This window comes from Ornithodoros turicata, chromosome 7, assembly GCF_037126465.1.
Source record: "Ornithodoros turicata isolate Travis chromosome 7, ASM3712646v1, whole genome shotgun sequence".
NCBI classification, from domain to species: domain Eukaryota; kingdom Metazoa; phylum Arthropoda; class Arachnida; order Ixodida; family Argasidae; genus Ornithodoros; species Ornithodoros turicata.
In genome coordinates, this window is record NC_088207.1 from 55,554,930 (window position 1) to 55,572,275 (window position 17,346).

Consider the following 17,346-nt stretch of genomic DNA (forward strand, 5'->3'; position numbering starts at 1 on the left):
TGAAGACAAAAACGAAATTTATTTTACGAAGACAAGTTATTTGTTTTTGTTTTTTCTTTTTGTTTTTTTTCTTCGAGCGGCGAAATATCGAAAATTGCAACGATACATCCAGAATTTCAGACAAAGTGATCGGTTCCGATTTTTACGTGGAATTGTAAAAGAGAATTAAAAGCCGAAAACTAAACTAAGTAAGAAAAAAAAGAAAAGAAAAAGTAAAACAAACCCTAGAACTTAGAGTATAGTTCAGCGTACCTAGAGTAAACCTTAGTCAGTTCAAGTTTGACGTCAACCTAATTAGTACAGCTTTCCCTGTCCAATATGGCGCTCACTACAACAGTACAACGCTGAACGGAACACTTAACTGGAACTGCAAAACCTGATTATCCCTCTTGCTGTACATCATGAATGAAGCAACGGCGGTGGCTTATTACGAAAGGAGGGGGGAGGGGGCGGCCGCCATGTGACACACCACTGCTAATTTCCTGTATCGGTTTTGCAAATGTCAGCACCATGGCTTTAGAGGTTAGTTTCGGAATTCCTGGAGAAAATGTACCCGTCAAACTGACCCCCAAAAGTGGCGTGTGCAAAGCCTTCTCATTGGTCACATCATGTAACGTGACGCAAGAAAGCTCTTCCACTATTCTCTTGCTCTCTCTCTCTCCTTTTCTCTCTCCTCTCTCCTTTTCTCTCTCTCCAACAAACACCGGACGTCCACAGAAACGTGTGGCTGAACAGAAAAAGGGACGCTGTAAGCTTCAACGTGAAATTGTAATTAAGAGCGGTGAAAAAAAACTTTTTTCTTTTTTCCTTACAATGCATATTTGTTGCGCCACTTATTTCTTGTCGCCAGCGACCGCAAAGTACCTACAGGGATTTTCCTGAAATCCCACACTCAGAAATGTATACGCTAATGCATCGATAGATTGAAGAACCAAAGATGTCACCAAAAGAGATTTCGTGTCACCGTCGATGCCTCGAATAGCATGGCACAGATAGAGATTCACGGTTCTGATTTACTCACAAGGAGAGACAAGCGAAACACCGCTGAAATGCAAGCGGCCTGGATTACAATTCACGCCATGTGTCATATGGATCTCAAAAAGTCTAAGCGAAGGTGCATGGTAAGCTGCCGGTACCTCGGCTTGGCTTAGAATCCTACACATTGTACTGTACAGATCTCAAAGGTCTAAGCGAAGGCGGTAACATACCGGCATCTGTACCTTACCATGCGCTAACACATGCGCTTACCGTTACCGGTATAGCATTATTAAACTGAGTACTGCCAGTGACACGCAATTTGTCATGGCGCTTTTTTTTAGACTTCGACACTTTGTACGTAAAAAAAAAAAAGAAATAATTAAGGTTCGTCGTCGGTTTTTGTTTTTGATAAAATTCAACAAAGCGTACTTTGGTATCCTAAAAACGCAAGAAAAGAAGCGTTTAGATTATTTCGAATACTAGAGATGGTCCATAGAGTTTGCTATATCTGCGTAAACAAACTTGTTCAACCTATCAATGAGTTGCTGTGCCCGGAGGTTGCAATCAAGCAACCCCCTTTCAGGCCTTATCTGGATGAAATATTATTTATGATGCCTTTTTTTTTGTCAAAATGGGAAATTTGCCTTGAATCCTAGTTGAGGAATGGCCCTCTGGCGGTGTTTCCCGAAGAATGAAGTAGTTCCACTTTGGGTCATTCGCATTACCCAGGAGGCCCCCAAACTGAGCGGACTATTATAGTCACGTGCAATTAACATACAGGAAGAGACGGAGGAAGAAGAGCAGGTCCCTGCGACAAAGTTCTCGGCCAGAGTCGCACCTGGAAAGGACAAGGTATCACATGGTATCACCAATGGTATCACCAGGCGTACTAGTGATACTGCTCACAGCATCTAAACGCCGGGGAATGGCGACGTCTTTTGTAGCGATGATATTACCAAATGTGGCAGTATACACTCTTAAAAATGAGGTGGTGGTGGTGGTGGTGGTGGTGAACTTCACCACATAGCACGCACCTAGCCAACCATAATCTCGAATGATATCGTTATATGCCCTGATTTGTTCAAAACTGGAGGCGTACGCCTTTTTTTTGTGACACTTATGCTGTTCATAATTTCACAAAAAATGCGTACGCCTCCCGTTTTCAGCAAATCAGTGCAGATAACGATATCATTCGAGGTGATGGTTGGCTAGGAGCGTGCTGTGCGGTGAAGTTCATTTTTAAGAGTGTAGGATAGAGCCAACAACGCGCAACGCGATCACGTGAGCAAGCGTGTATTTAACCATTCCAGGGTTGTTAAAGTTACTTTTAAAAAGTATCTGAGTTACAGTCACAGATAAATGGGTTTAAATGTACCTGACTTATATAGCTAGATACCTCGCGGGAGAAAATACACCGATACAGTTACAGATACTTCCAAAAATGTACTCAATACTTTTACAGTTACTTTCTTCCATATGGGGTAATTTAGCAAGCTCTTATTAGTTGCGTTGCAATTAATAAAGCAGATTACCTTAGAGGTCACATGACATGGTAACGCATAATGTTTTTTTCGTTCTTTCTTCTCTTTCCTTATCTTATGGATTCTGCACTATGAACCACTAAATATCTCTGTTTCGAGAAAATGGACTGGACACTGACCAGATAGCACACAGACTGCACACAAACCGGCAACTTATCTCAGCCGTTGGCTTTCCTGCTTAACATTTCCCTTCACTTGCGTACCTTCTGTTTGCGCTAAGGAGCACAGTCATTTCAAAATTAATCTCCGTCATGCCGGCTCGACTATTTATGCTGACGAGACACGCTACGATCATACCTATTCAAAATCGATATTATGCTATGCAGGCAAGTACGCATGAATGCAAAAAAAAAAAAAAAGCCTGTTCTGACACTATGATCTTCCGAGACAGGGGTGCAGTGAGGTATATACGCTCGCGAATATTTAAATTGGCAAAAGTCAACGGTCAACTTTCTATCGTGAACTTCCTCTTGTAGTTTGAGAAGCGCCCTGATCGAGAGGCAAGGACAGTTACCGTTTAGTTGTCCTGACCGTCGCTGGGATCCTTAAGTGAATGCCATTGGGCGATGGGTCGCCTCGGAGATGCTAGCATGTCCATCCAATGGCGGAGCTCCGTTCCCGTGGCGTTGCACCCGAGCACAACCTTCCCGATGGGTTCCGATGTCCCGATGCGGTCATAGTCGACCACCGTCACCACCAATTGCACCTTCTGCATTCCAATACATATGCCATGTACCTCGGGGTTACGTAGGGCGGGGTACAAAACAGGAATGGAAAATGTGACCATATACCTAAAAAGTACAGGATTTTATCATTTGCGGGTGCTTACCCGTTGCTTTGAAAGCTGACGGGACAATGACGTCGTGAACTTGTATTGTTTCATTACATTATACCCAGTGACTCTAATTCTACCCAGGGCTGTCACGCGGGCAGTCGTCAATGATGCCCGCGTGTGTGTCAACTTCTCAAAGAGCACTTGATCTAATGTTACCTGACATGTTGACATGTTACACGCGTATTCCACGGCCGTTCGCTTCAATCATCATTGAGAGGGTATTGACATCTTTCTTTTCCCGTTGTTCGTTGCACTTAATTTGCTTGCGTCACGTGGATGATACAAATACGTACCTGTATTTGTTCAAAGGGCACCTCGAATGTGAAGGACTCATTGTAGTAAGGATTCAATGTGCATTTCTTGATACTTGTCTTTTTCTTTTTCAGCCTTTTGCCGTTCATCATAAGGGCAATCTTCACGTACGGATCTGAAACGGCATTATAACGATCATATTAATTGCTCAGATTAATAATTAATTAATTAATTAATAATTAAGCTTCAGAGAGCTACTACACGTGTTCCAAGGTAGGTGCTACAATGCGGTGTCCTACTCTGTTCCATACGCTAGAGATTTAGTTTATTCAATGTCGCTTCGAATACACTGGGTAGGAAGTAGCACTGCTTCAACGACGTCAAGGCAGTGACCCCCTTTGGGGAGAAACATATGTTTCCCACGATGACAACGAGAACACTATTGCATATACTACACAACCATAAAGCATTTTCTTAATTATAGTGTCTCTCCACGATTAAAGTTTACCTCCTTTCAAAATGCTTTCTGGACCCTTTGGCGTACGACACGCTTTTTTTTTCACCGTCTTTATGCATGCATTTACTGTTACAGGTTCTATTCACTGGCGTCAGCCCTGTAGAGGGAGCTATCTTCGAAAAGACGAGACCATTTAGCATCTCTTGCCCTCAGGGGAAACGAACAGACCTTACACCTTTAATCAACCCTGAGACTGAGGGACAAAAATAAACTAAAATAAAGACACGGCACGAGTCTCAACACCTTACACGCATGTCTTTCCCCGAGGTATTCTTAAGTGATGTAACAAACAGGTATAAACGGTATAAACAGGTATGAACAGGTATATACATGTATAAACAGTATTAAACGGTATAAACAGGTATGAACAGGTATATACATGTATAAACAGGTATAAACGGTATAATAGACAGGTATGAACAGGTATATACATGTATAAACAGGTATAAACGGTATAATAAACAGGTATAAACGGATAGCTTATAGTCACCTGATAGTCCGCCAACGTCCATTTTCTTGAGGTTCTTAGCTTCAAGTACGACGACTGTAAGTTTTCCAGCCGTCGGCACATAGCGCAAGGAGAAGCAGATGTCGCCCAGCTTGTTTTCCTGAGGACACAGGGGACATAGCAATTTTGATTTCACAGGTACACTCTCCAACCTTTCTCTTTCACTCTGGTTTTATGAAAGCCTCAGGACAGGAGACTGTTAGACCTTGCCTCGCCCGTCTCTGTTCTGACCTGAAGCTTCTTCCACCGAATCGCTCGACTTCCCATGTCGACACACGCTATGACGTTTTATTCTCCTTTGAAAACGTTCATTGAAACGAAAACGAAATCAAGTACTTCCAGTCAATATGCGAAGCCATTTTATTTAATACATTGTGTTGGCATGGCAGCGAACAGTGCCAGATACCTTTGACATAAGAACGCAAACTCCAGAGGCGGAATCAACAAATTATATTGTGAGACGTGTTGGAGGATGCCTATACTGACATGTTTAGGCATAATATAGCCACTGACGCCGCTTCATAGGCTTCGCTCAGACGAGGTGAGTTTGTTTCTGCATGCGTACTGCTGATACATGAGGAAGACAATGCTTAAGGGCACACCATGTTCAAAACAAATCGACACTAGGTGCAATGGTCTTGCTCATTCGAAGGCACAAGTTGTGGCAACTAGTGGCATGACTCGGCTCGATTTGGTTCGTCTTGCAGAATGCCACAACACTGCACCCTAACGGGCAACTGAAGTTGCTGTAACTGTAGCAAGGTCGCAGAATGAGGGACGTCACGGTAGCGTTTGTGATTAGGCAAACCTATCCTGTATTCCCGCATGTATGACAAACGACAACGCCATCTGGACCAATGGCCTGCACGCTACTCGCTAGCATCCTCTCCAACCACAACGGCGCTTTCAACGACCGTAGCCATGGTAACGGGCCATCAGCAGAGGCACAGGCCTCGTATAGTCGCGGGTTTCCTATGTCTGTAATCGTCTGCGACCACTATCTGAAACAGCCGCCACCGGAACTGTATGTGTCACCTGACAAGGAGGTGTTCTTTACGACCTATCATTGGAGCTTTCCACTGTATAGGTTAGTGCTTTCTAAGCGTCAGTGGCTATAGCTTGATCAGGATCATGAGCGTACAAGTAATGCATTCCATATATTTTCCACCTTGCAACAATGACATTGGGAACAGTACAAACGCATCAACACCACACACCCAATCAATATTCAACCGTCTATACAACTGGTTCATCATATAGTAGCCATACAGATATAAAACAGTATACACAATATCGAAGCCACGACGGTATCCATAACACAGCACCACTCCTCCGAGGCCTACTCCAGGTGCGCGTTGCCAAGAGGTCAATCTCTACGTATCAATCAATCACTCTCTATCAATCACTACCCGACCAAGAGGTCTTTGGCCAATGACAAACAAAATGCTAGAAAGCGATTCGTCGTGTCAACGTGCTTCCCCGACTGCGACGTCTTAAAGTCACCTTGTCGGCGGCAACCGTTTATCACACCTTGATATCGTTCTGTCTTCGTCGGGAATACAGTACCTGTTTTCTCCAACTTAATTTTCGCAGAAGGGCGTATGCCCCACTTTCGCCCCACTCCATTTGTCGAATCACGCTATACGCTCTGTCTGAGAACCGAATTGGAGGGCAATCACTGTGATCAGAAGAGAGAACGAGGCTTACACTGGTAGAGGAATTATGTCATTGTCAGCTCTGAACAAACGTATCCTGTACAGTGTAGAGCCTCTTGCTTTCGAGAGCAGTACTCTAATGCGTAACTTTTCGCTGCCCATAACACGGAAGATTCTCTATAGAGATGACTATTCCGCTCACTTATTAAGGAATAGCAAGCCCTCTATTCTGGCTGACGTTTCCTGCCAAAATAGGTAGATCCCCCATCAGTTACTATACTTACTGTCCGTTACTAACAAAGAAGCGAACGACGCGAAAATCGAGCCCAACACATTGATCCGAGCTTGAAAAGTACTTCCTGTATATGGTGTACTCCCTAAAGCAGGAACGCACAGCACGCTTACGAGATTAAGTGAAATTCAGAGCGATATTGCTTTCAATTATTGAGAGCGTACGCCTTTTTGCGACCTCACCGCATCACACGCTCTGCGCCAATCGGTGTCGTTCTGGACAGCTCCATTTTTAGAGTGTACATTATGCGGATATTGTCGCAGCAAACTGGAACGGACTGCATTTCGTACTGGGCGTACTACTTTGAGTGTGCTGGGCGGTTACTCCTTTTAAATCATCACCCGCTTCAAAGCCATAAGAGCTTCTGGCATAATCACCGCGTTGATAGATGCGTACCTCGATTAATCACTATTACCACCACTTGTAACTTGAACATCATTATTTCAGAGTAGCTGAGCAAGCTAGGCGTACGCCCTTCTGTAAACATGCTCACACGTTCAAAGTGTCACAAAAAAAAAAGAATGAAAGAAAAAAGCGTACAATCTGCATTTCCAACAATTCAGAACGGAACGACGGCTGGACCCGAGTACGGTAGAGTCCCTTTTTTTTTTATTCGTCGATCGTCACTAAAACATCAAGTCAGAAGGTCTTGACTGTGTGGTTGTTTTCTTAAAAAAAATATATATATATATGGCCATTTTCGTTGTGTAGTGTAGCAACGACGCACCTGCAGACGACTTCGAAGGCGGAGGACAGAGGAGGTATGTACAACACCACGACGTCACGACAGACAGTCCAGAGGATGTGCGCCCGGAAACCTTTGTCTCACCCGGTCTCCGGTCGGTAGGGAAGGAAGGCCGACACATTAAACTGCGGGAGGGGATGCTGTGCAAAGCGGGACATGCTGTTTGCGTATGTTACGTGTCAAAGCTTTTCTTCTTTTTTCTTTTCTTTCTTTTCTTTTTTTTTCTTTTTTTTCTTTAGTAAACCTTCATATCACCCCCTCCCCTTACCCCCGTGCAACACTCAGCTGTGTTGCCATCATTCTTTTTTTTTCTTTTTTTTTTTTAAGTGCGCTCGTCTCGCTCATACACGCTATAAAAACAGAACTTCACCTCATAGGACGCTGTGCGCCAACGATTGTCGCGAATGATATGGTTATCGCTTCTGATTCGAAGAGAGAGGAGGGCGTACGCCTTTTTGTGGCAATTTGGGTATATGAAAATTGCCACAAAAAGGCGTACGCCCCCCTCTCTCTTCGAATCAGAAGCGATAACCCTATCATTCTTGCACTCTTAAAAATGAACTTCACCACATAGCACGCTCCTAGCCAACCATCATCCCGAATGACAACGTTCTCGCCCCTGATTTGTTGAAAACGGGAGGAGGAGCCTATTTTGTGCCATTATGCATGGCACAAAATAGGCTCCTCCTCCCGTTTTCAACAAATCAGGGGCGAGAACGTTGTCATTCGGGATGATGGTTGGCTAGGAGCGTGCTATGTGGTGAAGTTCATTTTTAAGAGTGTGGCAATGGTTGGAGCACAGCGTGCTATGCGGTGAAGTTCTGTTTTTAGAGTGTACACTCTTAAACATAGCTTCACCACATTGCACGCTGAAGGTCAACTCCATTCCCCAGAATGATACCGTTATCACTCCACATTTGTGGAAAACGCGGGGCGTACCCCTTTTTGCGACAGTTAACGTAACCGCATAAGTGTCACACAAAGGCGTACTTATCCCGGTTTTCAACATATCGGAGGCAAAACGATGTCATTCCGGATGGGTTGGCTATAAGATCGTACTATGCGGTGAAGTTCTTCTTTAAGAGTGGAACCGAGGAATATGGTATATGAGACAAAATTATCTTCTTTTCCTCTTTTTCTTTTTTTTCATTATTTATAAAATTTCCGAGAAATTGGGAAAATCCGTGAAAACTTTATTGTTAGGTTTACAACGGATGCACCTGCACCTCGCTACACTCCACACTCTATAAAGACAGAACTTCACCGCATAGCACGCTGAGCGCCAACCATTGCCACAAATGATAAGGTTATCAGTTCCGACTCGAAGAGAGAATGGGGGCGTACGTGTTTTTGTGGCAATTTGGATATATGATAATTGACACGAAAGGGCGTGCGCCCCCTGTCTCTTCGAATCAGAAGTGGTAACCCTATCATTCGTGGCAATGATTGGCGTGCTATGCGGTGAAGTTCCGTCTTTAGAGTACACGCGCGTGGAAGCTTCACAGGTGCGGAAAAGTAGGCTTGTGTATACTCACGTGCAAGCTAAGAGATGCAAGGAGGAGTCTCAGATCGAACGCTCTCATTGGCTCAATCCTTCCTTCGTAACACGCTTGAGCCAACCAGGATTCTGAGTGATATCGTCCTCATTTGTTGGGGATACATGCGCCCTTTTATGACGCCCTTGTTGCTTTTCGTGTTAATGCTTGGCGCTCTATAGGGAAAACTAGGGAACTTGACCGAACCATTAATCTCTTTTGTGTTTTGTGACAAGTCATCCCTCACTGGCTCCACTCAGAGCTATACATTCTAAAAACAGAACTTCACCGCATAGCACGTAGTGCGCCAATCATTGTCGCGAACGATAGGGTTATCGCTTTCGATTCAAGGAGAAGGGGAGGCGTACGCCTTTTTGTGGCAATTATCATATACCCAAATTGTCACAAAAAGGCGTACGCCCCCCCCTCTCTCTCTTCCCGAATCAGAAGTGATAACCCTATGATTCGTGGCAATGGTCGGCGCACAGAGTGCTATGCGGTGAAGTTCTGTTTTTAGAGTGTATAGTCTTTCGGTGGGGGTGCTAATACAAACTTCCCAAAATGATTCTCGTCGTCCACTTCTCCGTGATTCGTGCGTGATAAGTCACCGAAATAAGCCTGTTTCCTGCGTGAGGAAACGCTGTTTTCTCGTTCCCTATATCCTGTGGTAAACATTATATAAGGGGGCGGGGGGGGATGATGTTCCCTTCCGACATCCTTCCCGTCTGGGGTCCAGAGATTCTTGAGACCCGTTGTTTTATTGCAAGTTCTTTCGATAACGTGAGCCAAAGACCAGTAACCCCTTCATGATGTTCAATGCGACATTTCCTATAGTTGAATGCTCACCGTGTGTGCATGTGTGTGTGCTTCGTCCCTATATACGTGTCACTTCACCTTCTGACACGTCGTAGGGCAACAACATCGATATAAGCTAGCGTGCAACTTGAATGACCATCACAACCGACTCGTCCGTGCATTCCGGAGCAGTGTTGCTGACTCTACCAGCAGTTTCGAAGCTCTCTCTCTCCCTCTTCATCTTTTCCAAGCGCCGCTAGGGAGTCTCTGCTGCAGCTACGCCTGCTGAAGCTCTCTTTGGAGCTGCACAAAACCTTTCTGGCATGACCCACTTATCCTGCCCGAAGGCCAATCTTCCTACAGCCTCAATCGTACTTGTGTGCGACCTTTGAGAACCCGGCGACTAGATGTGAAGCTAGTTTGTAGGGGTGCATCTGTTCATGTGCACTGGAGACGCTATACGAGACAAATAATAATGTCATCGGGCATGGACGTGTTATGCAGCCTCATTTTCCCCCAAGTTCCATTTACAAGTGTGCCATTATCACTCCTTTATTTGGAGAGAATGCATTACTTACGCCTTTTCCTGACAGCTTACGTGCATCTGAAGTGTCACATAAAGGTGTACGCGCTGCATTTTCATCAATTCAGTCATTTTGAACGACGGCTGGACGCGGTATATGTCCCATTATTATTTGATTGTGCCTAATCACCTCTGGTTTTGTCTGACTTTCCGATAGTCACAGTTTGGCAATTGGAGTAGATTTACGCGTAAGGGCTGTCACAAAAAGGCGTACGTGGCACGTTCTCGACAAATCAGAGGGCAGGACGATATCATGTTGAATAGCGGTGGACTCTTAGCGTGTTCTGCAGTGAAGTGCTTTAAGAACTGCAGCGGATTCATAGACTTTCATAGGTACTTCATAGCACCGGTCGACAAGAAAATTGTACGTAGATCGGACTCAAAGTGCAAGCTACACTCTAAAAACAGAACTCCACCGCATAGCACGCTCTGTGCGAACCATTGCTACGAACGATAGGGTTATCGCTCCTGATTCGATGATTCGAAAAGAGAGAGAGAGAGAGAGGAGGGGGGTGTACGCCTTTTTTGCGTCGATCTGAATATATGGTAATTAACATAAAGAGGCGTACTCCCCCTCTCCCTATGAATCAGAAGCGATAACACTCATTCGTACACTCTTAAAATACAACCTTACCACATAGCACGACGAAGGAAGGCCATTGTGCAGCGTGATACCTTTATCACTCTTGATTCGCGCCTTGGAGCACGCCTTTTTGTGACAATTAACATAACTACATACGTGTCACGAGAGAGAACCATGTCATTCGGGATTATGATTGGCGATCTGCGTGTTCTGTTGGTGAAGTTCTCAAGGGTGTAACACGGTTGGCGCAGAACGTGCTATGCGGTGAAGTTCTGGTTTTAGAGTGTAACTGCTGAAACATGACGAAATGTAACCCCGGGGTTAGTTTTCGGCAATAAAATTGTGTGGAACCCAAACGGGAACCGTGGCTGTGTTCCTCCTCTCTCAGAAATACATCCGTAACCGTGTGTTCACACTAGCGACATTTCCTCATAGCGGAAGATGCGAAAAACGTCATAGCTTTCTGCTGTCACGTGAGCACGAGCGCTCACGTGAGCACGCTGCACAGTGCGCTCACGAGCACGAGCGCGAGCGCTCGTGTCTTCACGTACATTGGTAACCGTGGGGAATATCCTGCGCCACAGCCACAAGATATTCCGTAGCAGACGACAGGAGAACACGCTGACGGCGTCGTCTGCTAAGTGTCGTCTGCTAAATGCGCAGTACGCTATACTCCCAATATTCCACACGGCGTGAATGCTCAACACGACTTCGGCTCTGTAAGCAGTGTTTTCGCTTTTTCTTCCGCTAGAATATTCCGTGAGTATGTCGCTCGTGTGAATACATCCGTAAATGCCATATCCCGTCACCATATCCGGAGCTAGGACTTGACAATGGTATATAGGTGTGATTATATACGGCGGTGTTTGGAGGAGAAGCTCCTTCTTGCATCGTGTATAGAAGACAAAGGGATTGTCTGCGGCTGCATGCTTGCAAAAGCTCTTTAAGGGCACATTCAAGGCTGCCAACAGAAAGCAGGAATGGGGGCCAAAATGGTACTTACAGGAAATGCCATGGCAGAGCGAAGGAGCCCGAGAGTAGATATGAAAAACAATTGCCAGGAACAGTGCGGGAGAGAGAAAGAGAGAAACAGAACATGACGTTCCAGAAAAAAGCACTCCTCCCCCTCATTCAACCAGCAGCAGGGGTTCACATCTTCCACATCTTCCCATTCACCTAATTCACACATTTTCATCACAGACTCTTCAATAAAGAGTTCACCGTTTCGACGCTCCGTGCTTGCTCCACATTTTATCATTGACATCCCCCTATATAAGAGTTCACCTGTCCCGTTGATCCGACGTTTCGACACTGTTCACCTTTCGTCGCGGGTCATCGGCGTTTGAAAGCGAGTTTGTGACGCGCGTGTTGCTTCATCGTGGTGCGATACACCGAGAGTGTAGAAATTAATCCGTACGCTGAAATCAAAATGGCAGCAGATCCCAAGCTCAAGGGCACCGTATAAAAGGGGGTGCGATAAGGTGGGTTGGTTGCTAAGAGATGGAGTGAAGAACGAACGAAAAATATCCACAGGAGGTGCTACGATGGGAGACCTACGGATGGCTAGTACCCATACTCAATGTCCGCGCTCTGGAAAGCTTCTGTTATAACAGGCGAGACTCTGCAAAAGCCGTCATCGCATTGTGAAGACTATAGTCTACGAGCTCTGTCGCGTCGGATCGAAAATTCCTGTATGCGAACCGAAGTGAAGCCGAAGTTACTCAACAGCGCTCGAACGCTGTTGGGGGAAAAGGAAAAGACTACAAGATAGTGCGAGAGATTAGATAAGATATGAAGATGTGACTCCAGACGGTGTATCGACATTAACTGAGAGCTTTTGCTTAAGTTACTCAAACGAAATCGAGCCTCAAAGAAAAAAAGAAATTGTCCCTGAGCATTGTGGGTATATAGCCGCCGCGCAGCAGTCACATCGCCATCGTCCGGCATTCGACCACGCGCACCGTGCCATCGTTATCGTTATTATTATTAGTTCTAGAACTTGTCCGGCGACGGGATGGTCGTGGCGATGGGACGGGATGGTGGTACTCGGATGGTGCGGCTGATGGTGACGGCGCTAATGCCACCACGCACAGCGGGGGAGGTCGTACTGTCGACGAGTCTTCGGAGGCGGGCATCAACCAATATGTCGGAAGAACTTGAAAAGTGCGCGCCATGAGGAAGGTCGGCGTCGATGAAGACCCGTCGGAAAACTCGCCCGAGACCAAAGTTGAGAGTGACTGAGCGCTGACCATAGATGGCAATCTGCGACGCGGTCTGCAACGCCGGGCTACTCGAGTCGACGGCGACGCTTCTCGCTCGGCGGTGGAGGAACGGTACTGACATCGGCACCGGTATTAACTGGAAGCGGTACCGCGGAGCCCATGATGAAGAACAGACTCTCCTCGACCTGGGCAGTTTTGTTTCTGACTCGCTGCTTGGTGGGCGGCAGCAACGGCAGGCGGTGTCAAAGGAACGGTGGTACCAGGGCCGGCGTCTACTTTTCGCCTTCAAGGGGACAAGTGGGAAATTTGCGGGTCCCCTCTGTATTCGTGGTTTTCTTCCGTCGTCCTAAAGCGTCCTCTTCCTGCACGAAAGGTGTCTTTTTGGCCCCTCTTCAGGCGGGCTCAGAGTGAGGCGGCTGACGGGAGCAGATGGTCGCCGTGGTCGCCGCGTCGCGGATGTCAGATGGTCAACCGTGGCAGACACGGCCGGCACAGCAATGGTTGGAGAACTGTTTAATGATCTCGGAAGCAAAAAACACGGTGACGCGTAGCCGAATGCCGGAAGATGGCGAAACGCTTGAGAAAGTGGCTATATGGGAAACGCTGTTTGGGTTCTCGGCATGCTAGTGACAGACCCTTATTTCTTTGGGTACACAAGCGGCTCCAGTGAAATTAGGGGTTCATACTGCGCATGCCCGGAATCGTTTAGAGGCTTTGAAAGCGCACGTTTTTTCTTTTGTCTTTCTTAAACAGCGTGGTCGCCTAAATTCGACCAGGAAAGAAGTAAAAGAAACGCATACCGTGTAGTGTAGCAAAAAGTTTAGTGGTGAATTAATACAAAATTAATACCGTGTCTAATACTTGACTGTGCCGTATGCGCAACGTTTTAGGTTGGGGGACAGAACTTTACCGCATAGCACACTTTTAGCAATCACCATCCCAAATGGCATCCTTCTGCCCCTGACTGGGGCGCACGCCTTTCTGTGACGCTTATGCAGTTAATTATCACGAAAAGGCGCACTCCCCGCACTTTTCGCAAGTCCGGAGTGATAACGGTATCATTCAGTGCAATGGTTGACCTTCAGCGTGCTTTGTGGTGAAGTTCTAACGTTGATCGATCTTTCAATTTGGTACTCTCTTAAAAATGAGTTTCATCTCATAGCACGCTCCTAGCCAACCATCATTCCGAATGACAACGTTCTCGTCCCTGATTTGTTGAAAACGTGGGGCGGAGCCTATTTTGTGACACTTATGCTGTTCATACTTGTTACAAAAAAGGCGTACGCCTCCCGTTTTCACCAAGCCAGGAAAGATAACGATATCATTCGAGATTATGGTTGGCTAGGAGCGTGCTATGCGGTGAAGTTCATTTCTAAGAGTGTACTTGAAATGCTCCTCTGAGGAAAGAAGGAAACGTTGGCCTTCGCACAGGGACCCCTTGGAAACTTGACGGTACGCTCTCGCTCTGGCGTCACAGAGTCACAAGCGGAGTCGACAGAGGACCGAACCTTGGGGTACACCGCGGACCATTACGCTAAACGATATTGCAAATAAGCTTGTCAACCTTTCCTGGTGGTATGTGGTGGGAAATACCCTTTTTTTTTCTTTCTTATTGTGTATTGGTCACGTCCTGAGTGGCCCAGGCACACGAACTGGATCGAGTTCTTAGTCGAGGTATTACTCCGATGTTGAAGAGTCATTAGACATTTACTTAGTAGGACATTAACGAAGTTCTTATTAGACACTTGATCTTACAAAACATCAATACAAACATCAGGAAATTGAGTTGACTGCGTTGAACCGGTATTGATTAGGCTTACTAACTTTGAAGGAACACAAACAAAACGTGTGGTGTAAAAAAAAAAATGAACGAGAACTAAAGAAAAAAGTAGCGTATTATTTATCCTTCTACCCTCAAGAGCTACAGAACCAAGGAACGTGCAAAACAGAGACTCCATGAGCTGGCCAGTAGTCTTAGTTTGTCCCAATGGCGAGAACCACAGGCTCTTCGAGCGACACCAAGGCCAAAACCATCAGCACTTCACAGCACAACTGCACGGACAGTGCATGCTATATGGCTTCCACAGAGCTCTTTCACAATGCTTGTTTTTCTTCCTAGCAAGGTGCCATACGTCTTGACGCAAATATTTCATAACTATTGCAGGTAAGCGTCTACAGGATGGATGATGTCCACGCCATAGGAAATGACAGGCTTCCGGCGAAACTTGAATTCGTTCACGGTTGTTCCTCGTGCTTACTTGCGTCTGTCCTACCCAAACTATAAGTTCTCTTTTTGTGTCGACATATTGTTTTGTAGCTTACGGTTGTCCTACTTCCTGAGATGACAGCTTTCCGGGTCACCGCCACCGTCACAGGAATTGATCATAAAAGCAGATCCTATACTAAATTCGACTTATTTTCACTGTTTCTTGCAGTAGTGAGTTATACCCAATTCGTGGTTTGTCTGACTGGGAGAAGCCATAGCAAGAGACTCGTAAATATGAAAGAACCCTTTCTTATCATCGAGGTATAAACAAAATGAAGAGTGCATAACTGAATAGAAACTCTCCCATGTGCCCAGACATGAAAAGCGCAAAGCACATCGGCGCCGCACCGTCTAGAAGCTTGTTCCGGAATCCCGTAAGAGGGAGTGTTCTGCTGCAGAAGTAGTTCAGAGCTGAGAGTTGTTCTGAGGGCGTTTTCCTATATTGAATTGAGCGATAATACTTTCATCGTAGCTCCTATAATAATCAATCCTACATCTATTAAGCAGTTCCCGTGTCTAAGCAACCGTTTGGACGTCCTCGATGTAACTGTGGCCTCTTCTATAGATAAGCAGTCAGGGCGGCGGGTAATAGAGCACCTTCCAACGGATTATGTAAAGGCTCCCATGGTGCAATATACAGCGCTGGTGCTGCAGACACGCACGCACACACACACACACAGTGCGCTTGACAGTATCTCAACAAGTGCAAACGACAATGACTATAAGAGTTGAGCCCGACATGCTGTTCATACGAGGACATGCAAGAAGGCAAGCAGGTGCTTCACCGCATGCACACGAGGTGCAAGCATGCAGAAAAAGTAAGACCACTGCTTTGACAGACCAGGTCGTTGTCGACACGGGGAGGGTCCTGCGCCTGAAATGCTCAAAACGAGAGCAATCTCTTTTGTGTACTTAAAGGGTTGCGTCTTCTGTTACCCAGAACACAGATAAACGTTAAAGGACGGTCATTCCCATCGATGCGAACACGTACTGCAAATTTAACAGCAAGAAGGATGATACATAGACGCGTTTTTAAAATGGACACCGCGAATACTGGAACTCCTCCGGTTCTGACGTCACTGCCGGCGTCACCTCCAGTGAGGTGGCCAAAGAGACGTCACGTGCCTATACTACTGCCAATGGGAATGGCTGTAGCTCTCACTCCTCTGACCTCACAGCTTGACGCGTACGTGTGTTCCGGAGCATATACATATCTGGCCAACACTCTTAATTTTCTTACACCCTTTAGGGTGTATAAAGGGTGTAGTCCAAGAGTGCGATAACTCACTCCCTTTAGGGTGTTATATTACACCCTAAAGAGAGTGAGTTATCGCACTTTTGGATTACACCCTTTATACACCCTAAAGGGTGTAAAAAAATTAAGAGTGAAGACGGTATTCGCTATAGAGTAGCAGACAAACTGTCGCAAGACTTCCTTTCTTTTCCCGTGTATTTCAACCTACCGAATTACCTATGATAGTACAACTGCAGACTTTGCGGTAAATATTGGTTAAATGCTCGAGCATAATATGGCGGGTGTAGTGATAATAATTTAATAAGTCGGGGCTTTACGTCGCGAGACCAATGCGATCACGAGCGACGCCACAGCAGTGGTCGGGTCTGTGGAGTAATTTTGCCTATACCTGAGGGCTGTTTAACGTGCCCCGAAGTCTCGACAGCCGGCACGCCACATTTCACGTCCCTCGCGGAAGACGGCGTGTCTGAGCAACTCGTACCCTCCCACCAAGTTGCCACCGTCATCTGCCGGGGTTGAACCCGCGATCTTGGGATCAGCAGGCGGACACGCTATACCGACTGACACCATTTAATGTAACATTCGCCTCCAATGGGCACTCGCGCATATACTCTGCGTGTAGTTTATCATTCACAGGACATCTCCCTCGCCAGGCTTGCCTCAACGGTATGGCTTGCAAGGTTTAGTGGAACGGACGTATACCTAGCGATCTCTCGCCGAAAATCAATATTTTCAATAAACTCGGAAGAAGCAACGAAATGCCTCCTATATTTATTGCTTTGGA

General features: G+C 46.1%; 1 protein-coding gene across 5 annotated transcripts in view; it reads right to left on the reverse strand.

Annotated features, from left to right (window-relative positions):
* The window catches only part of LOC135401631 (synaptotagmin 1-like), a 64,274-nt gene continuing 46,928 nt past the window's right edge, over positions 1–17,346 (reverse strand). For 4 of the 5 annotated variants that reach the window (XM_064634138.1, XM_064634135.1, XM_064634136.1 and 1 more), the window contains 4 exons: positions 4,614–4,731; positions 3,648–3,781; positions 3,034–3,228; positions 1–1,816 (listed from right to left, as the gene is read on the reverse strand). In XM_064634138.1, coding sequence (XP_064490208.1) covers positions 3,037–3,228; positions 3,648–3,781; positions 4,614–4,731 — 444 coding nt within the window. In that variant the 3' untranslated portion in view covers positions 1–1,816; positions 3,034–3,036. The remainder of the gene's footprint in view (positions 1,817–3,033; positions 3,229–3,647; positions 3,782–4,613; positions 4,732–17,346) is intronic. The other variant, XM_064634139.1, reaches the window with a different exon arrangement.